General features: G+C 43.5%; 1 protein-coding gene and 1 long non-coding RNA gene across 2 annotated transcripts; one reads left to right on the top strand and one right to left on the bottom strand.

Moving 5' to 3' along the window:
* Nucleotides 1-1,872: 1,872 nt before the first annotated feature.
* LOC124268665 lies at nucleotides 1,873-24,597 on the top strand. Its single transcript, XR_006896324.1, has 3 exons — nucleotides 1,873-1,900; nucleotides 2,438-2,439; nucleotides 24,458-24,597. It is a non-coding gene; the product is annotated as an uncharacterized LOC124268665 (long non-coding RNA).
* Nucleotides 3,929-11,978, bottom strand: LOC124268662 (perlucin-like). The gene is made up of 4 exons (XM_046703638.1): nucleotides 11,872-11,978; nucleotides 10,660-10,748; nucleotides 8,555-8,648; nucleotides 3,929-4,542 (listed from the first exon to the last, which is right to left on the bottom strand). The coding sequence occupies exons 1-4, from the start codon at nucleotides 11,930-11,932 to the stop codon at nucleotides 4,403-4,405; spliced, it is 384 nt and encodes a 127-aa protein (XP_046559594.1). The 5' UTR covers nucleotides 11,933-11,978; the 3' UTR covers nucleotides 3,929-4,402.
* Nucleotides 24,598-25,620: the final 1,023 nt, after the last annotated feature.

Here is a 25,620-nt window from a genome sequence, read left to right as displayed (position 1 = left end):
CTCGGCTTTAATGGGTACAACAAGGACTGGTCGGCCCAATATTTTAGATTTGTGAATCCATTATTTTGTATTAGAAATCTGTACTGTCATTCATTGTAATCGTGCTCATTGTGTGTTCAATATATGCTTGAATATTTTAGAATTGTCTGTGTTCTGCTTTCAAAGGGGACTCTTAAACTTTTTGTCACGGCAAATTCTTAACCTTAACAGTGTAATAAAGCAATAGTGGTTGTTTGCTCGTCACGCTAAAGACCCGGGTTCGATTCCCCACATGGGTACAATATGGGAAACCCATTTCTGGTGTCCCCCGCCGTGATATTGCTGGAATATTACTAAAAGCGGCGTAAAACCATACTCACTCACTCACTTACTATCCATCAGATTAGAATACATCTGTTTCATTTTCACGGCCTTCTAAAGATACATAATTGGTAGTGGCCAAAATGCGACATCGTCTTATTTTGGTTACCAAGTCCTGTTGAAGTCGTTGGTAACACAATGGCTGATGCTGTAGGTGAGGTGAGGTGAAATTGGGTTTATCGTCGTGCTTGAGAATATTTCGCTCATATGACGACGTGCATGCGTGTGTATGTGTATGTGCGGCTGCTTGTGCTAGCCAAGACTTAAGCTGGTTTTATAGTGCTAGCTCACTGAGATACCATGCCGCAGTGAAGCATGAATACCCCACTCAGACACAGTATACTGACTCCGAACCGACCCGCCCTTGTTTTACCCATTAATGCCGAGCGCCAGGCAGGGACCAACAAGTACCATATTTTAACGTGTTTTGGTATGACGCGGTCGAGGATCGAACCCGCGACCTTCCGCTCTCCGGGCGGACGCTCTAACCACTACACCACGGAGGCGGTCCTGATGCTGTAGCTAAACCAGCACTCAACAAATCTGTGCCACAGTATCTTAGCCCATACCCTGATTATAAACCCGTGATTGGATCTTACAGACGTGATCTAATGCAAGAAGGCAGGTACACAAATAAGTATATATAAATTACTTGAGTGAGTTTTACGCCGTTTTAGAAATATTAGGCCGTGGGCCGAAGCACTAAATTGTGTCAAAGTGCTTCAACATATCTGGTGAATACAAAGTTAGTGTGTTATAATTAAGGCTGTTATTTATAAAGCCTATTAAAAAACTTTTCTTGTTAAATCACTTGCACATGAACTATTTAGAAGCCTTTGAATGGAAAATTCTAAAGCAGTGAATCACCATGGTTGCAAGGTATTTTTGACCAATCAGAATACAGGAAGCAGCTATTTTGTGCAGTAATACAACATGGCCGCTGCCATGGCTGTGGAATGTTTGTCTCATTACTGACAATAAAATCGGTGATTTACTTCCATTTACGGATATAACATGAGCAAAAGTAAGTGAATGTGTTGCAATATGGAAATAACTAGATGGCATTGAAAAATCTCTCTCTGAGAAAGTTAATACAGCTTCTAAAAGCACAGCTAAGTTCCATCTGAAGTGTTACCAAACATGTATCATGGGACCCCTATTATCGCGGTAGTTATTGTGGCAAGACTTCCGCCCGTATCCCCCCTAAATTTTAACCATGAGGAAAAGTGTCTTTGAGTGGCATTTTTAAAAGTTGGATATGTCTTTCAGTATGTTAAGATACAATTAAAGAAACATGCTAAAATTCATCCTTACCAGATGAGGAATATATATATTCAGGTGATATGATTCGACTAGAATGAAATTTAAGGGGGATACGGGCGGAAGTCTTTCCGTTAAAACGTTGGCTCGTCACGCCGAAGACCCGGGTTCGAATCCCCACATGGGCACAATGTGTGAAGCCCATTTCTGGTGTCCCCCGCCGTGATGTTGCTGGAATATTGCTTAAAGCGGCGTAAAACCAAACTCAGTCAGTCACTCAGTAGATTGTGAGGATCCTTCATTTTGTGTGTCTTGTGATGGAAGAAACACCTTCAAGCGTGTCCTGATTAACTATATTAGGTTTTCCATCACAAGGGAAATGACTAGTTTTCGTCACGTTATAGCTGAAATGCTGCCAAAGGCGACTTTACATCATCCTATCTCGCTACATCCTTTATCATAGTACTAAATCAATATGGTTTAAAATCACAAAAGTCAGGTGCATGAAGTAAAATGTATTGAAAAGATAATACCCTCAGCGAAATCAACAGCAACCGATATTTGGCATGACACTCGCGTGAATAGAGTGCGTGAGTTTAGTTTTACGTCGCACTCAGCAATATTCCAGCTATATGGCGGCGGTCTGTAAATAATCGAGTCTGGACCAGACAATCCAGTGATCAACATCATGAGCATCGATCTACGTTATTGAAATGCGACAAGATGTGTCAACCAAGCAGGGGTTACTGAAGATCAACTCTAACACGATCTTCACGGGTACTTTATGCAAATTGTAAGGGTCTGGTTAATCAGTGAGTGGTTTTACGCCGTTTTTAGCAATATTCCAGCAATATCACGGCGGGGAACACCAGAAATGGGCTTCACACATTGTACTTATGTGGAGAATCGAACAAAGGTTTACGGCATGACGAGCCAACGCTTTAATCACTAGGCTACCCAACCGCCCTTTGGGTTCTTGAAGCACCCTATATTCTCTGTTATATTTTACGTACGGAGCAATCGGTTCAGTGTTTCAAATTCAGCTCAGTGCTTTTAGAAATCCAAATGTGCAAATCTGAAAATAAAATGAATTCCACCACGGATTTCCTAAATACTCTAATCTGACTAGTCAGTCAGAGGCTTCAAATCGCAATAACCACCACGAATTGAAACATTAAAAAATACTTCTTTATTAAATCAAAGCGGTTACATCTTCAGGAAGTGAGTGAGTGAGTTTAGTTTTACGCCACAGTTTTCCAGCTATATGGCGGCGGTCTGTAAATAATCGAGTATGGACCAGACAAACAACATGTGTCTCTCCAAATAAACGTATGTGAGCAGCACCCACTATACTGTTCTAATTAAATCAACAATATTTACTAATGCAAACTTGTTCTCGTCACTATATGGCTGGAAAAATGCCGATGTGACGTAAAGCTCAACTCAACTCAACTCTAATTAAATCGCCCGGTTAATTATTGTCCGGATTAATAAGGCCCTGATATGCAGTAATAACTTCAGTAAATGTCATCGCCTTGAAAGCAATGTTTTGGAAGGCGGAAAGTTCACATTTCTATGACTTGGTTCTTCAACATTACAGCAACTTCAGTTAAATGCAAGATGTAATAATTTGGAGTACGCTTTCTCAGACAAGAATGAGCTTCACAAAGACTGAGAAAGTGTGATCCCAAATGTAACAAATGTTACATTAAATCACAAACTTTGTGTATTCATAGCCTCGGCAATCGTACCAATTTACACTTATCATAGGTGTAACAAAAATACCAAAATACGTGATTAAACTTACTGGTCGTCAGACTTCCGCTTTTATGGAAACTGTTTTTGCTGAGTGGGTACCATCGCTTACGTTGTTGTGCTTGTGATTAGGTGCATTACTCGGAGAGTGTGGGTTCGAATTCTGGATGGAACTCGACGAAATCTGCATTTTACTTGGAAAGTATCCCAAATATAATACATATTACATTAGACTACTTTCTAAAAGGAATTGTGGCTTCATGCTAAGTTCAAAGGGATATCGATTGTTTTCAGCTTTTAGCTATCTATGCAAAAAGAACTTAGGCACCCTCTGTGATATCTCACAATTGAATGAACCCCGATCTTAACCCTTTGGAGCATTTCTGGGACATTATTGGTCGTCGTGTGCAACAATGGGATCCTCCTGTACAGAACCAGGCCCCATTGGAAGCTGCTTTACACGAGGAATGGCGTAGAATCCCCCTTCAGAGGATCAGGAGGCTGACAGGGGGTATGAGGAGGAGAGTTGCTGGCTGTCATACAGTACCATTGAGGTTACACTCGGTATTGACCTTGAATCGAGTAAGACAAGCAAAGTGACATTTTGAATGTTCACATTCACCAATAAATTCAACATTAAATATTTCAGGGCCATACTTGTACAGAGATGGTTTTGTATGAGAATCAGTGTTTTTGTTAAAATGAGCATTCATCATCATAAAATCAACATGGATTCCCATCATTTTGTCGTTTTGTAGGAGTCAAAGGTCAAATACGGGTCAGAAAAACTCAAGTTATTTCATCGTGGTCACCACGAGAAGTTTTAAGTAGGTGTTGAAAACCTATCATTAAAAAAATACAGGGTGCTTAATTAAGTTTTTTGTGTATATATTGAACAAGTTAACTAAATCGATTCATCAGTGAGCACACTTCAATTTCTGCAGCAGCAGCCGGAGGCTCTCTTTTCACAGATGAAGTATTCTGCAGATTTACAACTTAAATCATTCCACCGATATTCAAGGTCTCTCTAGATTTCCAGACAATTCTCTTGTCCTTCCTTGTTGTTAGGTTCTCCATCGTCCCAGTTGGTGTAGTTAAGGGCGACGCCTCCCTCCCACAAAAACGTGCCTCTCACCATGAGATCAGTAGCACCAAGCCGGTAATGATCTGGGAAAGAGACTTAAATAGAGTGTCGTAGTTAGATAAACATGCACATCCTTACATGCACTCTTCTGAACCAGATGGAAGGAAGGAAGCAAAATTCATTGATAGCTGCCCAAGACTAATTTATTCAAATGAGGAACAAGCAGCACAAGGTGCCAATTCAGAGGGAGAGAGTTGCTCTTTGTGAGTTCGAGGAACAACATTAGGTGACATTTAAGGGGGAGGATATTGCTCCAGGTGCAACACTAGGTGCCAATTGAGAGGGAGAGTATTGCTCCAGGTGACTTTGGGTTTATGAAGAACAACTCTAGGTGACACTTCATGGGGTGGGGGTGGGGGAGGGAGGGTGTTGCTTCACGTGAGTTTGGGTTTACGAAGAACAACACTAAGTGACACTTCAGGAAGGTGAGGGTGTTGCTCCAGGTGAGTTTGGGTTTACGATGAACAACACTAGGTGATACTTCACGGGGAGGGTGTTGCTCCAGGTGAGTTTGGGTTTACGAAGAACAACACTAGGTAACACTTCATGGGGGTGGGGGTGGGAGGAGGCAGTGTGTTGCTCCAGGTGAGTTTGGGTTTACGAAGAACAACACTAGGTGACACTTCAGGAAGGGGAGGGTGTTGCTCCAGGTGAGTTTGGGTTTACGAAGAACAACACTAGGTCACACTTCAGGAAGGGGAGGGTGTTGCTCCAGGTGAGTTTGGGTTTACGAAGAACAACACTAGGTGACACTTCAGGACGGGGAGGGTGTTGCTCCAGGTGAGTTTGGGTTTACGAAGGACAACACTAGGTGACACTTCACGGGGAGGGTGTTGCTCCAGGTGAGTTTGGGTTTACGAAGAACAACACTAGGTGATACTCCACGGGGATGGTGTTGCTCCAGGTGAGTTTGGGTTTACGGAGAACAACACTAGGTGATACTTCACGGGGAGAGTGTTGCTCCAGGTGAGTTTGGGTTTACGAAGGACAATACTACGTGATACTCCACGGGGATGGTGTTGCTCCAGGTGAGTTTGGGTTTACGGAGAACAACACTAGGTGATACTTCACGGGGAGAGTGTTGCTCCAGGTGAGTTTGGGTTTACGAAGAACAACACTACGTGATACTTCACGGGGAGAGTGTTGCTCCAGGTGAGTTTGGGTTTACGAAGGACAACACTACGTGATACTTCACGGGGAGGGTGTTGCTCCAGATGAGTTTTGGTTTACGAAGGACAACACTAGGTGACACTTCACGGGGAGGGTGTTGCTCCAGGTGAGTTTGGGTTTACGAAGAACAACACTAGGTGATACTCCACGGGGATGGTGTTGCTCCAGGTGAGTTTGGGTTTACGGAGAACAACACTAGGTGATACTTCACGGGGAGAGTGTTGCTCCAGGTGAGTTTGGGTTTACGAAGGACAACACTACGTGATACTCCACGGGATGGTGTTGCTCCAGGTGAGTTTGGGTTTACGGAGAACAACACTAGGTGACACTTCACGGGGAGGGTGTTGCTCCAGGTGAGTTTGGGTTTACGAAGAACAACACTAGGTGATACTTCACGGGGAGAGTGTTGCTCCAGGTGAGTTTGGGTTTACGAAGGACAACACTACGTGATACTTCACGGGGAGAGTGTTGCTCCAGGTGAGTTTGGGTTTACGAAGAACAACACTAGGTGACACTTCAGGAAGGGGAAGGTGTTTCTCAAAGTGAGTTTGGGTTTAGGAAGAACAACACTAGGTGACATTTCATGGGGGTTGGGGTGGGGGGAGTGAGAGCATTGCTCCAGGTGGGTTTGGGTTTACGAAGAACGACACTAGGTAACACTTCATGGGGGTGGGGTGGGAGGAGGCAGTGTGTTGCTCCAGGTGAGTTTGGGTTTACGAAGAACAACACTAGGTGACACTTCAGGAAGGGGAGGGTGTTGCTCCAGGTGAGTTTGGGTTTACGAAGAACAACACTAGGTCAGACTTCAGGAAGGGAGGGTGTTGCTCCAGGTGAGTTTGGGTTTACGAAGAACAACACTAGGTGACACTTCAGGACGGGGAGGGTGTTGCTCCAGGTGAGTTTGGGTTTACGAAGGACAACACTAGGTGACACTTCACGGGGAGGGTGTTGCTCCAGGTGAGTTTGGGTTTACGAAGAACAACACTAGGTGATACTCCACGGGGATGGTGTTGCTCCAGGTGAGTTTGGGTTTACGGAGAACAACACTAGGTGATACTTCACGGGGAGAGTGTTGCTCCAGGTGAGTTTGGGTTTACGAAGGACAATACTACGTGATACTCCACGGGGATGGTGTTGCTCCAGGTGAGTTTGGGTTTACGGAGAACAACACTAGGTGACACTTCACGGGGAGGGTGTTGCTCCAGGTGAGTTTGGGTTAACGAAGAACAACACTACGTGATACTCCACGGGGAGAGTGTTGTTGCTCCAGGTGAGTTTGGGTTTACGAAGGACAACACTACGTGATACTTCACGGGGAGGGTGTTGCTCCAGATGAGTTTTGGTTTTACGAAGGACAACACTAGGTGACACTTCACGGGGAGGGTGTTGCTCCAGGTGAGTTTGGGTTTACGAAGAACAACACTAGGTGATACTCCACGGGGATGGTGTTGCTCCAGGTGAGTTTGGGTTTACGAAGAACAACACTAGGTGATACTTCACGGGGAGAGTGTTGCTCCAGGTGAGTTTGGGTTTACGAAGGACAACACTACGTGATACTTCCACGGGGATGGTGTTGCTCCAGGTGAGTTTGGGTTTACGAAGAACAACACTAGGTGATACTTCACGGGAGGGTGTTGCTCCAGGTGAGTTTGGGTTTACGAAGAACAACACTAGGTGATACTTCACGGGGAGAGTGTTGCTCCAGGTGAGTTTGGGTTTACGAAGGACAACACTACGTGATACTTCACGGGGAGAGTGTTGCTCCAGGTGAGTTTGGGTTTACGAAGAAACAACACTAGGTGACACTTCAGGAAGGGAAGGTGTTTCTCAAAGTGAGTTTGGGTTTACGAAGAACAACACTAGGTGACACTTTCATGGGGGTTGGGGTGGGGAGTGAGAGTATTGCTCCAGGTGGGTTTGGGTTTATGAAGAACGACACTAGGTGACACTTCATGGGGGTTGGGGTGGGGGAAGGGAGAGTATTGCTCCAGGTGAGTTTGGGTTTATGAAGAACAACACTAGGTAACACTTCAGGAAGGGGAGGGTGTTGCTCCAGGTGAGTTTGGGTTTACGAAAAACAACACTAGGTGATACTTCACGGGGAGAGTGTTGCTCCAGGTGAGTTTGGGTTTACGAAGAACAACACTAGGTGATACTTCACGGGGAGGGTGTTGCTCCAGGTGAGTTTGGGTTTACGAAGGACAACACTAGGTGATACTTCACGGGGAGGGTGTTGCTCCAGGTGAGTTTGGGTTTACGAAGGACAACACTAGGTGATACTTCACGGGGAGGGTGTTGCTCTAGGTGTGTTTGGGTTTACGAAGGGTTTGCTCCAGGCGAGTACGAGGATAACACCAGGTAACACTTCAGGAAGGGGAGGGTGTTGTTTGAGTTTTTGAGTGTGTTTGGGTTTACGGGGACAAACTCAGGAATATATCATTGCTCTTGTTGCGTGTGGCTATATATTGACCTGAGGAATGGCGAGTGTTACCCAGAGGGAATATAGGGTCATGGGGAATACACAAAGATGATTACTCATTTGAAACGTGTTGGCCTTGGTGGATACAAGTTCATGCGGACAGGACAAAAGTGGTAACTCATTTGGGCAGTACTTACCGGGGTCAGTGTTGAAGGGTAGCAATTGCCAACTGAGGAGGCCCCATATTTGCTCATGAGGAATGGGTTGACATTTGGATAGTGTTGCCTTGGGGATATAGGCTCACGAGAAATGGAGAAAGGTTAGCATTGGACTAGTATTGGTTAGGTTGTATATAGGCTCATACGGAATGGACAAAGGTGGCAACTCATTTCAAGAGTGTTGGCTTGGGTGGATATAGGTTACTTCGGTTGACCTTCAGATCTCACCTCGTCCCGTCTTGTTTGCCTCGGCCGTTATGAAGTCGTTCTCGTCTTTGGTGGTTATCTGAGCAAGGTGGCTCCGGAAGAACTCACAGTAGGACTGAAAAGACAACATGTCATCGTAACACAATTGCGTATTTCATTTGGTATTATTGGTATGTTCTAGACCTGTAAACGCCCATGAAGATCAGGGTTGGAACTGATCTACATGAACCCACGTTTGTCGTAAGAGGCGACTAACATGATCGGGTGGTCAGGCTCGTTGACTTGGTTGACACATGTCGTCATATCCCAGTTGCGTAGACCGATGCTCATGCTGCTGATCACTGGATTGTCTGGTGATTATTTACAGCAACCACGTAGCTGGAATATTTCTGAGTGTGGCGTTAAACAACAAACAAATGGGGATATCATGCCGATGTGTCAACCAAATTAGCAATCCTGATCACCCAATCCCGTTAGTCGCCTTTTACGAGAAGCATGGTTTGTCTAAGACCAATTCTAACCCGGATCTTCGTGGGTCATTTTGGTTGGTCCCGGTAAGTGAGTTACAATGAAACTATCTTCAGCCAAATGAAAAACATCACACCTGTCAAAAAGAAACCCACAATGGAAGTACCGTGTGAATTACAAATAGATGTGAAATCATTTTGCTATCATCTAGTAACAATACAGACGATGAAAAGTGGATTGTGGCTTCATTTAATTGCAAAAATAGAGCATGGCGTTCGATGAACTTCATACTGACAAAGCTGTTAGGACAGAAGTCAATAACGACTGTGACCACACGGAGCGGTCGTGGCGGCAACGCCACGTCACAGTTTGCCAAAGTTCAGGCAAGTTCTGAAGATGGTAATCTTTTCTCAGTTCATCCCAAATGCGTTCAATCGGGTTCAAGATTGGAGAACGGGCCGGTCCATGACAACACCAGCCTTACGCAAGACTTTGCCCGTCAGAGCTACAGTATGGGGCGTGGCGTTGTCAGGTTGAAATGTCAGTATAGGTCCATGTAGCTGCTTGAACGACAGGAGAGCTGGAGTCACACCTTGGTCCTGACAATCAATTGAGGGGGCGGTGGGGTAGCCTAGTGGTTAAAGCGTTGGCTCGTTCACACAGAAGACCCGGGTTCGATTCCCCACATGGGTACAATGTGTGAAACCCATTTCTGGTGTTCCCCGCCGTGATGTAGCTGGAATATTGCTAAAAACGGCGTTAAACCATACTCACTCACTCACTCAATCAATTGAGATCGACCGTTGTCACAAAATGACCCCCCCCCTACCCCACCCAATTTTTAAAAAAAACAACACCCTGTCCCTTGCAAACTGGTCGACCGCACTTAGCAATATTAGTCTGTAAATGATTGTGTGTGTGTGTGTGTGTGTGTGTGTGCTCACCCATGCACACACACATCCTCTGGATCCGTCTATTCAGTATGTGACATTACATATCATAGGCCTTTGTCATGTCTACCCATGTCTTAGTTAAGATACATAGCGCTCACATACACCTACGCTGTGAAGCAACTCGCAGGAGGAAATCCTTTGTCGCATTTTCGTGCAGCCGTTGTAACGATTATTGCGCACGAAAAACTTATATGAATGACTTCATTTTACTTTTACCTACAAGTAAGCCCGATTTTCGTTTGCAAAATATCAAGAGGTTCATATTTGCAAGCCATCAAAATTTTCAGTCGATCACTCGCATGTCAGCGGCGTGACCAGTGACTGTCAGGGATTCCCTCCCTAAAATAGTAACACACGTGTAGGAAAACCTAATGTGTGCTACTAAAATTGACTGGAAATTCCGATTCTGCAATTCGGAATTTAACTATTACTAGTATAAGTGTGCTGTAGTACGTGTACAATTGTTTTGAACTGAAAGTGCATCAGTTTATTAACGTTTTTTTTGATCAGTAAAAATACAAAATGTGTTTAACTTAGAGATTTATAGAAAACTCGATTTCCGCATTAAAGCGGGACAATTATTTCGGATTACCCACATAGTCAAATGGCTCCTAATTTGCTACAGCTATGTTCATTGAAAAAATTCAGCCTCATTATAAGGTTGGAGGCGTTACGTTTTTAATGTTGTTGAGTATATATACTTACTCTTGCCTCAGCAAATGATCCGTTGATGTTTGAGAACCAATAGCAAGCGTTTCGGTGCTGAAGAAATCCATCGGGACATTGGGAAGACTCTGCAGGCCAGTAAAGCAGAAACGCATTGAATTAAACGTATTAATTAAGCACCATTACTTGTGGTTTTTAATGGTCATCGTCATCAACTTGAGGTACTGGACACCGCCGTCGTGCCATATTTTGGGCTCAGGGAGAACATAACAAAACATAGAGGGTACATCAACCCATGGGACAGTAAACAACATATTTATCTTACCGAACACCTCAATGTCATTTTGAACTGTTTGAAGTTAGGCCAATACTAGATTTTCAGATGAATATGGCAGACATCAAGAAAAACAAATTTAGAGTTAACTCCCTTCAATCGACTTGCATTCGCAAAACATTGGTAATTATCCGTACATCATACGTGACAAAATTATTTGAGATAAAGAGTCAAATGAAGTACCAAATGAATACTGACAGTTCGGCATTCCCAGCGGGTAACATAGAAAACGTTACGGCAAGAGTTCCGCCCGTAATCTCCGCATGAAATGTATTCTATTTATTAGGATTATTTCGAAGGTTTAGGGTTAGGTTTAGTGTCAGGTTCAACTTTAGGGTTAGGGTTACGTTTTTTAAAATAAAAATCACCCATTCTTAGGCACAGAATGATAAAAAACCGTGGCTTACGGGCCGAAATCTTTCCAATGTTACTCGCCGTAAACGGGATACATTGAAAAAAATAGAAGACCGCCCAGCCAATCAGAAAACGACATTTATATGTGAGGGAAGATAAAGCTGGACCTCACTATTCTCGAGCCGATTTACCGAAGGTCGACATCGAAACATGGACCACGCTGCGTGCATGCAGCACGTTCTTCTGTAAACACGCGGCGAAGCACGTGCGGGGTCACGTGACGACAATTTCAAGTGCCAAACCACCAACACGTGTTGAATTTGCGGGTGATTAGAACAACACGTTGACAATCCTTGAGAGATAAACAAACTGGCCTGACAACCCAGTGGTCAACATCATGAGCATGTATCTACGCAGTTCGGATACGATGACATGCGTCAACTCAGTCAGAGAGCCTGGTCACCGTTAGTCGCTTCTTACGACAAGCATGGGTGTCTGAAGAACAATTCTAACTTGGATTTTCAAGGGCGACGGACAAAATGAAACATGATGAAAATAATTACCTTTAGCGAAAGTTACAGATGGAAGAGAGCACAGTAAAACACAGACAAGCTCGAGCCTCATGTTTCAAGTGAATGCCACTTGACCACTGGTTTCTCACAAAGTGCAGGTCCGCATGGAACCTCAGACACGACATGCAGCTTATATTTAACTGAACAAGGACGTTAATTACCCCATTATGGAATCAGTCAATCAAATTGTTTTTCATGAAGTGAATTGCGGACTGACTTGTGTGCCGCATTCTGATTGGCTAAACAGGGATAACGCAGTGAATCATTTCCGTTCTGGGTCTGGACATTGAAATTACTTCCCTGTCCTGTGACATGAATATCGTCAAAGGCCTGGGTTCAAACCCGCACACACATGGGGTGGGGCCACGTTAAAGGCAGTGAAATATCACAGAATTGACTCAAGGGTTCATGATGTAATTAAGCTTGATGATCACCTATAGGTCGTAACCGTGAAAAAGATAGCGAGCCCGGATTCAGAGAAAATATGGTCTCCGTGTGGACGTACACCACCACCACTATATATATATATATATATATATATTCAGATACTAAGCGTTAGTCTAATCCACACCATGTTAATAGGTCGTTGAGTAATCTCTACAAACGAGGTGAGATGAAGAACAGTTTAAAAGCCGGTGTTCAGACAATCCAGAGATGATGAAGGTTGATCGCCTATGTCTTGACCAGATACTACAGATTTATGGTGGAGATGGATCTATCCCATGTCTTGACTAGACAATCCAGTGATGGTGAAGGTGGATCGCCCATGTCTTGACGAGACAATCCAGATATGGTGAAGATGGATCGCCCATGTCTTGACGAGATAATCCAGATATGGTGAAGATGGATCGCCCATGTCTTGACCAGACAATCCAGAGATGGTGAAGATGGATCGCCCATGTCTTGACCAGACAATCCAGAGATGGTGAAGATGGATCGCCCATGTCTTGACCAGACAATCCAGAGATGGTGAAGATGGATCGCCCATGTCTTGACCAGACAATCCAGAGATGGTGAAGATGGATCGCCCATGTCTTGACCAGACAATCCAGAGATGGTGAAGATGGATCGCCCATGTCTTGACCAGACAATCCAGAGATGGTGAAGATGGATCGCCCATGTCTTGACCAGACAATCCAGAGATGGTGAAGATGGATCGCCTATGTCTTGACCAGATAATCCAGAGATGGTGAAGATGGATCGCCCATGTCTTGACCAGACAATCCAGAGATGGTGAAGATGGATCGCCTATGTCTTGACCAGATAATCCAGAGATGGTGAAGATGGATCGCCCATGTCTTGACCAGACAATCCAGAGATGGTGAAGATGGATCGCCCATGTCTTGACTAGACAATCCAGAGATGGTGAAGATGATCGCCCATGTCTTGACATGTCTTGACCAGATCGCCTATGTCCAGATATGGTGAAGATGGATCGCCCATGTCTTGACCAGACAATCCAGAGATAATCCAGAGATGGTGAAGATCGATCGCCCATGTCTTGACCAGACAATCCAGATATGGTGAAGATGGATCGCCCATGTCTTGACTAGACAATCCAGATATGGTGAAGATGGATCGCCCATGTCTTGACCAGACAATCCAGATATGGTGAAGATGGATCGCCCATGTCTTGACGAGACAATCCAGATATGGTGAAGATGGATCTTCCATGTCTTGACCAGAAATAATCCAGATATGGTGAAGATGGATCGCCCATGTCTTGACCAGATAATCCAGAGATGGTGAAGATGGATCGCCCATGTCTTGACTAGACAATCCAGAGATGGTGAAGATGGATCGCCCATGTCTTGACTAGACAATCCAGATATGGTGAAGATGGATCGCCCATGTCTTGACCAGACAATCCAGAGATGGTGAAGATGGATCGCCTATGTCTTGACCAGATACTACAGAGATGGTGAAGATGGATCGCCCATGTCTTGACCAGACAATCCAGATATGGTGAAGATGGATCGCCCATGTCTTGACATGAGACAATCCAGAGATGGTGAAGATGGATCGCCCATGTCTTGACCAGACAATCCAGATATGGTGAAGATGGATCGCCCATGTCTTGACTACAGACAATCCAGATATGGTGAAGATGGATCGCCCATGTCTGGATCGCCTATGACCAGATAATCCTGAGATGGTGAAGATGGATCGCCCATGTCTTGACCAGACAATCCAGAGATGGTGAAGATGGATCGCCCATGTCTTGACCAGATAATCCAGAGATGGTGAAGATGGATCGCCCATGTCTTGACCAGACAATCCAGAGATGGTGAAGATGGATCGCCTATGTCTTGACCAGACAATCCTGAGATGGTGAAGATGGATCGCCCATGTCTTGACCAGACAATCCAGAGATGGTGAAGATGGATCGCCCATGTCTTGACCAGACAATCCAGAGATGGTGAAGATGGATCGCCTATGTCTTGACCAGATACTACAGACAATCCAGAGATGGTGAAGATGGATCGCCCATGTCTTGACCAGACAATCCAGAGATGGTGAAGATGGATCGCCCATGTCTTGACCAGACAATCCAGAGATGGTGAAGATGGATCGCCCATGTCTTGACCAGACAATCCAGAGATGGTGAAGATGGATCGCCTATGTCTTGACCAGATAATCCAGAGATGGTGAAGATGGATCGCCCATATGTCTTGACCAGACAATCCAGATATGGTGAAGATGGATCGCCTATGTCTTGACCAGACAATCCAGAGATGGTGAAGATGGATCGCCCATGTCTTGACTAGACAATCCAGAGATGGTGAAGATGGATCGCCCATGTCTTGACCAGACAATCAGATCCAGTGAAGATGGAGAGAAGATGGATCGCCCATGTCTTGACGAGACAATCCAGATATGGTGAAGATGGATCGCCCATGTCTTGACCAGACAATCCAGATATGGTGAAGATGGATCGCCCATGTCTTGACTTGACCAGATAATCCTGAGATGGGTGAAGATGGATCGCCCATGTCTTGACCAGACAATCCAGATATGGTGAAGATGGATCGCCCATGTCTTGACCAGACAATCCAGATATGGTGAAGATGGATCGCCCATGTCTTGACCAGACAATCCAGATATGGTGAAGATCGATCGCCCATGTCTTGACGAGATAATCCAGAGATGGTGAAGATCGATCGCCCATGTCTTAAACAGACAATCCAGATATGGTGAAGATCGATCGCCCATGTCTTGACCAGACAATCCAGATATGGTGAAGATGGATCGCCCATGTCTTGACGAGATGTCAAATCCAGATATGGTGAAGATGGATCGCCCATGTCTTGACCAGACAATCCTGAGATGGTGAAGATCGATCGCCTATGTCTTGACCAGACAAAGCAGGGATGCTGAAGATGTCTTGGCATCTTCGAGTCAGAAAAAAGACACGCTTTATAATTAAGCTTTTATTGCGAGGTCACTAACTCGATCAGATCGACTTATCAGTATTAAAATGATCCAGCGACCGAGACAGTTTTCCATTTGTGCTTACTGCACATGCGCAAGATTGAGATTTGTGTCGCCTTATTCTACGTATTCATGCAGCCCAGTCAAACTGCATGCATATAATCTGATTCATGCAATGGACCAACCAATTGTGCAGGTGTATATATATGATATGGTGACTTTCAACCATATATGGTTTCAAATAAACGAACTTAGGTACTGATAAATAAACAAACATCTGTTTGAGAGGTACTGACAGAAGGTATAATTGCGTCCAAGCCTTCTCGTATCCTAGATGTTGATGTCAATATATGTTCGTTACGATCTCTATCGTTGCTGCAAGTTGCCGGCTATAGTTTGGTTTATTGTCGCCGCTCTCAGAAATATTCAAGTTTTATTACGACAGTTTTGGTTTGACCTAGTTTTGGTTTGGCGATCTTTATGTCGGGGAAAGTGCATCCCGTTTTGTTCCATAGTGATGTGGTTGGTTGTTTGGCTGGTTTGCTGCTTCACGCGGCACTCAGTAATATTCCAGCTGTATGACGGCGATCTGTAAAAGTCTAGTCAGGACCAGACAATCCAGTGGACAACAGCATGAGCATCGATCTACACAATTGGGATATAGTGTCCTGCATCTCGTCTACGACTTGTACGATCTTGAACCGAATGTTTAAGTAGGATGGGCGGTGGTGTAGCCAAGTGGTTAAAGACCTGGGTTTGATTCCCCACATGGGTATAATGTGTGAAACCCATTTCTGGTGTACCCCGCCGTGATGTTGATGGAATGTTGCTAAAAGGGGCGTAAAGCTAAACTCACTCACTTACTTAAAGAAGGAAATATATTAACCACAATGTACGACAGGGCTACATCCCGGCGACGAACCAATCAGACAGCTGGATTGTATCAAGCATAACGTTATAGATCCGCGTCCGTTGTGTAAGCAAGCTTATCACATGCTGACATGCGTTTATGTGAGGCCATCCTGGTCCTTTGTAATTTAAGTAGATTTTATCTGCATAACCATATTGTCAAATGGCAGACAGGGAAACTGTGTAAAGATGACACAGAGATAACAGAATTATACTTCTATAAACAAGCATACGCACACGCATGCACGTCGTCATATGAGCGAAATATTCTCAAGCACGACGCAAAACCCAATTTCACCTCACGTCACTTCACTTCTGTAAACAAGAGTTCATGAGGTATCTTACAAGAGACACGTTACAGCGAGCCTTTTCAAAAACGTAAAAATGCTAAATGTATTTCATAGAAACAGTTGGTGAGTGAGCTTAGTTTACTCCGCTTTTAGCAATATTCGAGCAATATCATGGCTGGGGAGACCAGAAATGTACCCATGTGGGGAATCGAACCCTGGTCTTGAGTGTGACGAGCGAACGCGTTAACTACTAGGCTATATCACCGCCCCTTCATAGACAGCAGTATAATATTTTGTAAAATATACTGATGACTCTTGATCACTGTGGTAACTTTCTTCCTCTGGCTTATCAATATGTGCAACAGGTTCAATTCACGTTATCTCTTTGTGCACCTTTGTTTGGGAGGTGAGTGGGGTAGCCTTGTGGGTAAAGTGATTGCTCGTCAAACCGAGTGAGCGAGTGAGTGAGTGAGTGAGTGAGTGAGTCTTTCAGCAAGTGGTTGAGTGAGTGAGTGAGCGGTTGAGTGAGTGGTTGAGTTGTTGTCTTAGTATTTGAGTGAGTGAGTGAGTGTTTGAGTGAGTCTTTCAGCAAGTGAGTGAGTGAGTGAGCGGTTGAGTGAGTGGTTGAGATGTTGTCTTAGTATTTGAGTGAGTGAGTGATTGTTTGAGTGAGTCTTTCAGCAAGTGGTTGAATGAGCGAGTGAGTGAGTGAGTGAGCGGTTGAGTGTGTGGTTGAGTGGTTGAGTTGTTGTCTTAGTATTTGAGTACGTGAATGAGTCTTTCAGCAAGTGGTTGAATGAGTGAGTGAGTGTGCGGTTGAGCGGTTGAGTCAGCAAGAACCTGAGCGAGCGAGTGAGTGAGCGAGCGAGTGAGTGAGTGAGTGAGTGAGTGAGTGAGTGAGTGAGTGAGTGAGTGAGTGAGTGAGTGAGTGTTTGTGCCGCTTGTAGCAATATCCCAGAAATGTCACGGTATGGGACATCAGAAATGGGATTCACACATTGTAACCATCTTAATCCGAACCAGGTCTTGGGCTCCACGAGCGAGCGCTTTCACCACTAGGCTATCCCACAGTCCCCGCTTTTCCACGGTAACAATCTGTCATTGCATGGTTTTTGTAAGTAAACAATATCCTTGTCGAAAGCGTCGTTGTGAAACTCACAAGATGTTAACAATGTAACCATAATGTTTGTTTCATTGTTGTTTATCGCTGCACTCAGAAATATTCCACTTACTAGGCGGCCGTCGGGTTAGAATGAACCTCAGTAACCCATGCTTGTCGAAAGAGGCGACTAACGGGATCGGGTGGTCAGGCTCGCTGGCTCGGTTGACACATGTCATCGGTTTCCAATTGCGCAGATCGATGTTTATGCTGTTCATCACTGGATGTTTCTGGTCCTGGCTCGATTATTTACCGCCGCCATATAGCTGGAATATTGCTGAGTGCGGCGTAAAACTAAACTCACTCACTCACTAATACAAATGCCACGCTTCATTATACTTTATGGACTGAATTTGATCATTTTCAGCTCCTTCCAGACGGCACAAACGTGCAGCTGCTCCTGTCTCTGTTGCAAGCGGTTGTTGCTGTTGTTCTGGCGGACGATTGTCTTAGCCGGTGTGGCGTAAAGCTAAACTCACTCACTGTACATAATCGAGTCTGCACCAGACAATCCAGTGACTGACCCTCATCATGAGCATCAACCTACACAATTAGGATACTAAGACATGCATCAGTGAAATAAGCGAGCCTCACCACCCAACCCTGTTTGTAGCCTGACACAAGAAGCATCGTTTCTGAATATCTGGCCTATTAAAATCTTGAGGTACTTTGGTATTATACATCGTTCACAGGATCTGATACACAAGTACGCTGTGGTTCCTATGTTTGCTCAGTGCTCAGATCCGGGTTACAATTGATCTTCAGTAACCCATGCTTGTCGTAAGAGGCGGTGGGCTCGCTGACTTGGTTGACACATGTCATCGTATCCAAATTGTGAAGCTCTATATTCATGATGTCATCACTGGATTGTCTTGTTCAGGCTCGATTATTTACAAACTTAGAAATAGCGAAAGAGTTGAGTTTGATCGGCAGATTATCAGCTGCCTCAATAACCAGGGTTCGAGCTTAAGAATCAATGGTATTTGGAGAAATAGTTACAGGTGATAGATTTCTCAACGTCTTTCATTTCGAAATGACATGATGGAAGAAAACTCTGAACCTCTGCTTCTCATGCACCGTGGCGTGTCACCCTGGAGTGTAAGGACAGTGTCAAATTGTACCGGATATCCAGGATGCTAACACCGGACACTCCAGCGAATATGTCAGGAAAAGATGTCTGGCCAATGGTTATACCTTGGACACATATATTATTCTGAGGTAAACAACCTCAGGCTGATCCATGACTATAACTTGGACACATACATTATTCTGAGGTATACAACCTCAGGTTGGTCCATGACTAAAACTTGGACACATACATTATTCTGAGGTAAACAACCTCAGGTTGGCCCATGACTATAACTTGGACACATATAATATTCGGAGGTAGACAACCACATGGGGACATGACTATAAATTCTGAGGTAAACAACCTCAGGTTGGTCCCTATAACTTGGACACATATATTATTCGGAGGTAAAAACCTCAGGCTGACCCATGACTATAACTTGGACACATACATTATTCTGAGGTAAACAACCTCAGGTTGGCCCATGACTATAACTTGGACACATATATTATTCTGAGGTAAACAACCTCAGGTTGGCCCATGACTATAACTTGGACACATATATTATTCGGAGGTAAACAACCTCAGGTTGGGCCATGACTATAACTTGGACACATATATTATTCTGAGGTAAACAACCTCAGGTTGGCCCATGACTATAACTTTGACACATACATTATTCTGAGGTAGACAACCTCAGGTTGGCCCATGACTATAACTTGGATACGTACATTATTCTAAGGTAAACAACCTCACGTTGGCCCATGACTATAACTTGGATACGTACATTATTCTGAGGTAAACAACCTCAGGTTGGGCCATGACTATAACTTGGATACGTACATTATTCGAAAAGAACAACTCCTGCCCATGAGTCCGAGCCATAATATTCAGGGCAACTTTTATCACCAATATTAGTGAATTCAAACATTTCCAAACAAATCATTTCGGTAACTCATGCACCAGACTGACAGAATGGGACCAGAGGATGTATACCAGTTATAATCGACAGTATTTCAACCATATGGACAATAATGTACATAACTTGCCGTCACGAATAACAGTAAAATGTTGACATATATTTGTAATAGTGACAAAGCAAATAACAAAGCCTAACCAAACTAAATACTAAAACATTTGAATCAAGACATACCTCTGTTTTGCTTTGTACTTTTAACCAAAACTGGACAATAGGTGAAATTAAGGCTGACTAGGAGTTTGGCGCCATGACACTCAGGTACCAGTCTCACGTCCTCCACCGACACAGGGGTGCAACCACGACAAGCATTGCTGCCCAAAACGGCCGCCCCTTAAGACCAGCAGTGAGGTGCTAGGAACACAGGCAAAGTTATACTACACCAAATCATATTCCGTAGTTTAATACGGTTTGGTTTGGTTTGGTTTGTTGTTTAACGTCCAGCTATATGGTGGCGGTCTGTATATTATCGAGTCTGGACCAGACAATCCAGTGAAGACCATTTCTAACCCGGATCTTAATGGGTGAAGTTTTATAAGAACTTTAGTGTAGGCAGAATCATCTAACAGCTTTGATTGATGGTTTTATGTAGGATATTTGTATTTTTTAAATGTAAATCCATCCAGTAATTAGAACGGACCATATTTTTTCAATATCATGTACTGTGGTTTTTAACACAATGAATTATGCTGAATATGTGCAGAGATCTATTCAAGTAGGTGACATTTGGTGCGGAACTGGGGCTGGTGTGTTCAATTTAATGTACTCAGAAAAGTAATTGGTTAACCAAACCAAAATGTGTGTGTTTTATCGCAGCTTAAGGCCATACTGTGCATATATATTATTATACATTTAATGGCTTTTAACGGCCTGGTTTTTGCTTAAGGCAATATAACGTGCATATGCCATACTGTGCATATATAATATTATACATTTAATGGCTTTTAACGGCCTGGTTTTCGTTTAAGGCAATATAACGTGCATATGCCATACTGTGCATATATAATATTGGTCATTTAATGGCTGTTAACGGACTGGTTTTCGTTTAAGGCAATATAACGTTAATGTGGAAGTCTATGGGAAAACATCTGGTTTTGTGTAACATCAACCTAAAGTCCCCTCAGGGCTGCAAGGTGCAAGGTCAATCTGCACGACTTCAGACAATCTGCACGACTTCACACTGCACGACTCTCCTGACACAATCTGCACGACTCTCTGCAATTACTGCACGACTGCACGACTTCACTTGACACAATCTGCACGACGACTTCACACAATCTGCACGACTTGACACAATCTGTTCTGCACGACTTGACACAATCTGTACGACTGCAATCTGCATCGACTTGACACAATCTGCACGACTTGACACCCGTACGATACCATCTCACAATCTGCACGACTTGACGACTTCACAATCTGCACGACTTGACACAATCTGCAATGACTTGACACAATCTGCACGACTTGACACAATCTGCACGACTTCACACAATCTGCACGACTTTCTGCACGACTTCACAACGACTTCACACAATCTGCACGACTTGACACACTTTGCGCGACGTCACACAATCTGCACGACTTCACACAATCTGCACGTACTTGACTTGGACACAATCTGCACGACTTGACACAATCTCTGCACGACTTCTGCACGACTTCACACAATCTTCACACGACTTGACACAATCTGCACGACTTCACACAATCTGCACGACTCTGACACGACTTGACACAATCTGCACGACTTCACAATTCACACAATCTGACTCTGCACGACTTCAACACGACTCTGCACACACTCTGCAATCGACTTTCTGCACACAATCTGCACACAATCTGACTTGACACACAATCTGCACGCACGACTTCTGTACTTGACACAATCTTCACACACACTCACATCAACAAGGAAGGTATGCCCTCTGCACAGATACTCTGCACTTGACACAATCACACGACTTGACTCTGCACACAATCTGCACGACTTGACAAAATCTGCACGACTTCACACAATCTGCACGACTTCACACACTCTGCACTACTTCACACACTCTGCACGACTTGACAAAATCTGCACGACTTGACACAATCTGCACGACTTCACACACTCTGCACGACTTGACACACTCTGCACGACTTGACACAATCTGCACGACTTCACACATCCTGCACGACTTGACACAATCTGCACGACTTCAATGCGAGGAAACGCCCTGGCACTCTGTGTCTACCATCAACAAGGAAGGTATGCCCTGCACAGATACGCCTTGCCGTTTCCGTTCTATTACGGGTTAGATGCTCTTAGTTGATAACTTTCTCCGACAAATATGTGTGCATAAACATATTTTTCCACAGACACCACTGACTTCAAAACACTGACTTTATATGTTTCATTAGTGCAAATGTACATTATGTTTAGTACTATCTTGAACAATGTGCACCAACCAGCTGTTTCAACTCGTTACCTGGGGAGGTATTTACATAAGGAAGTTTTGCTTTTCTTACCAATCCAGATTTCTTTGGAAATAAAATATGTTTAAACCATAATGTATGCACACGATACACACGCACGCACACACGCATACGCACACACACACACACACACACACACACACACACACACACACACACACACACACACACACACACACACACACACACACACACATATATATGTATGTGTGTGTCTTTAATATAAAGTAAACTTCGTTTAAATCGAATACGGTTTTAACGAGCGAAATACCGGATGTAACGAACTGTTCTTTTGGTCCTGATTTACTTGCTGTGTACTTTAGATATTCTAGTCTAAATATGACGAACAAAACGTATAACCAAGGGACCGTACATTATTTATGGCTAGGGGGTGATGTTGATTTTCTTGGAGAAGTATGTACAAAGTGAATGACCCCCCCCCCCCCCCGCTTATATTTATGCCATTAGTTATGAACGGTCCCTAAAGTAAGTTAGTCCCTTCGTGTTCGTTATAACCGTACTTTACATTTTATTTAATAAAGAAACACACAAAGAACACGCTTAACTAATGGAGAAATTGTCGATCCTCAGTTAAAGATAGAACCTCAGAAGAAACGCTGCTTCATCTAAAGATAAAGCTGAGCATATAGCTATACATGTCGTACTGTAATGTGTTCGCAGCGCGCGAAATAGCCACTGGCCCGCTAGCTCGTGGCTAGTAAAAATACACTCGGGACAGTAAATCTCTAGAGTCACTGGCCCGACCGGCTAGTGAATTTTCATGGGGTCGTTTCTACATTCAAATTTAGGGCTAGTGGATTATTTGTGGGCTAGTACTTTTCAGGCGTAGCTAGCCCGACTGACTAGCACAATTTGGAAACTATTTCGTACACTGATTTTATCCCCAATAACTAAGGGCATTATTTCCTTATTAAAATATAGGGCCTACATATTCTGATCAGGACCCACAACTTTTTATGGTTTTGGGTCCTTAGCACCTGCAGCTTTTACGGGTTAAGGGCAAACACTGCGGAACTTGACGAGTTTAAACATACAACCATGCTTTTACCGTTACAAGACAACCACCATTGTCGACCCATCTAATTAAATACTACGCTTTACACCATGTGTGAATATTTTTACGTGACTTTGTAATTCATAGTAATTGTACTACATTTTTCCTGATAAGTTTGGGGGCGGTTGGGGTAGCCTAGTGGTTCGCTCGTGATGCCGAAGTCCCGGGTTCGATTCCACACATGGGTACAATGTGTGAAGACCATTCTGGTGCCCTCCGCCGCAATATTGCTGGAATATTGCTAAAAGCGGCGTAAAACAATACTCACTCACTCATATCGACTCATATCGACAAGCAAAGACAAACCAATGTCGTCGAATGCTTGACATATGTTCCTGTAAAATGTCCGCTTTAGATGTTTTCTCTGTTAATGAGATCTACAGTCCGTTTCATTTGAGACCGATGAATTGCTCACCAACACAAAATCTAATATAATTGCAACAAAACGGACGGGGGATCACTTGCTGGTAGAACAGCTACGTGTGCGAGTTGCATGTGTGAAATTGAAATTTTACTACACACGCTTGTTGATTACCTGGCTGTTCTACCAGCAAGTGGTCCCCCCTCATAAAAAGGTGACAACAAAATAATGCTATTGTTAGACACTTGTTTTATTATGGTGTACAAAAATTATGAGACAAATTATCAGAGTTGGTATGTCGATTTCATGTGACTGTGCAAACTTTGGTTTTCTAGCAATTATCATATTTCGTGTTATTGGGCAATCCATCGGTCTCAAATGAGTGAGTGAGTTTAGTTTTATGCCGCACTCAGCAATATTCCAGCTATATGGCGGCGGTCTGTAAATAATCGAGTCTGGACCAGACAATCCAGTAATCAACTGCATGAGCATCGATCTGTGCACCGATGACATGTGTCAACCCAGTCAGCGAGCCTGACCACCCGATCCCGTTAGTCGCCTCTTACGACAAGCATGGGTTACTGCAGGTTCATTCTAACCCGGACCTTCACAGGTCCCATGCTTGTAAGACGCGACTAACGGGATCGGGTGGTCAGGCTCGCTGACTTGGTTGACAAATGTCATCGTATCACACTTACGTAGATTGATGCTCATGTTGTTGATCATAGGATTGTTTGGTCCAGACTTGATTATTTCAATCTTTATTCCGGTACTAAAAAGGACTCAGGCCTATAGTACACCATATACATTGCTTTATACACGTTGAAGGAACAATACGTTTTCTATGTACAAATGAGTAGAAAATATACATGGACAGGTTCTCAATTTCTTTAGGATTTGAACTGTTTAGCAGTAGTGAAAACTTAAGCCTGTTTGGATGGACATAATATTTTTCTCTTATACATTTGCTTCGAAGACTACAGTAGCTAGGGCATACAAGAAGAAAATGATACTCGTCTTCAATTGCATTTGTATTACATAACTTACAAGTTCTATGTTCTCTATCCATATTTACATATCTACCTTTCTCTATTAGAAGTTCATGAGATCAGCATCGGAATCGGGCTAAACTTACTCTATACTTTTTTACATTTAAACATGATAGATAGAATTCGGTATGGATACTGTTTTTAAACATTAGGTAAGTTTCACGTTTGCTTATTTCTTGCCAGTTTTGAAAATACATATATTTTAGTCTTTGAGCAAATGATTTGATGAATTCCGGATATATTCCATTTTTTTGGTTATGCCAAATATCTCCGAATCCAGTAGACAATAATGATTGCTTTATCTCAGTCACCCAGTTTTTGTGTCCATTTCTATCATATAAAAGCATGATTTGATAACTTGATTATTTTCAGACTGCCACCATATAGCTGAGTGCGGCCTTACACAACCAACCAACCAAGTTATCCAACAAGAGCCACGCGGGATGACCTTGAACATAGTACGCCAAGGTAGCAACGTTTCCTGCTGCTATGGTCTGAACATCTCCTTATCTTCCATAATCATAATCGAAGGGCGTTACTTGATTTCAGAACCTCAAACCATTATCTACCAATTGAAACAGGACGATGGATCAAAACTCCCCCAAATGAAAGAATATGTACTCTCTGTAAGGCAAACGATGTTGGAGACGAATTTCACTTTTTGTTTATTTGCCCTACTGTGGCTCAAGAAAGGAAAAAATTAACATCTGTTTCTGTAGAAATCCGAATATTCACAAAATGAATCCCTCTAACAAACTAGGAACAATTAGGAAATTAGCAATATTTTGCAAAAAAATAATGTCTCGCTTCAAGCAACGCCCCTACAAAAATAATCAATAACGGACGAGTGTAACATTGTTTATTTAACTGGTTAAAGATATGTACAGACAGTTTATTATTGCAACCATGTTAATATGACCACTTTATGTATCATACCTTTAT

Source organism: Haliotis rubra, unplaced genomic scaffold (assembly GCF_003918875.1).
Source record: "Haliotis rubra isolate DU_JTF1 unplaced genomic scaffold, ASM391887v1 Scf1398, whole genome shotgun sequence".
NCBI lineage: Eukaryota > Metazoa > Mollusca > Gastropoda > Lepetellida > Haliotidae > Haliotis > Haliotis rubra.
This window is presented reverse-complemented; position numbering and strand designations above follow the sequence as displayed.

Excerpts from the sequence above, each read along its gene's own strand:
- LOC124268662 (XM_046703638.1), bottom strand. The coding sequence starts at position 11,932 with ATGAGGCTCGAGCTTGTCTGTGTTTTACTGTGCTCTCTTCCATCTGTA. Across the intron at positions 10,749-11,871 it reads ATCTGTAACTTTCGCTAAAG|AGTCTTCCCAATGTCCCGAT; the intron begins GTAATTATTTTC and ends ACTGGCCTGCAG. Across the intron at positions 8,649-10,659 it reads GATCATTTGCTGAGGCAAGA|TCCTACTGTGAGTTCTTCCG; the intron begins GTAAGTATATAT and ends TTGTCTTTTCAG.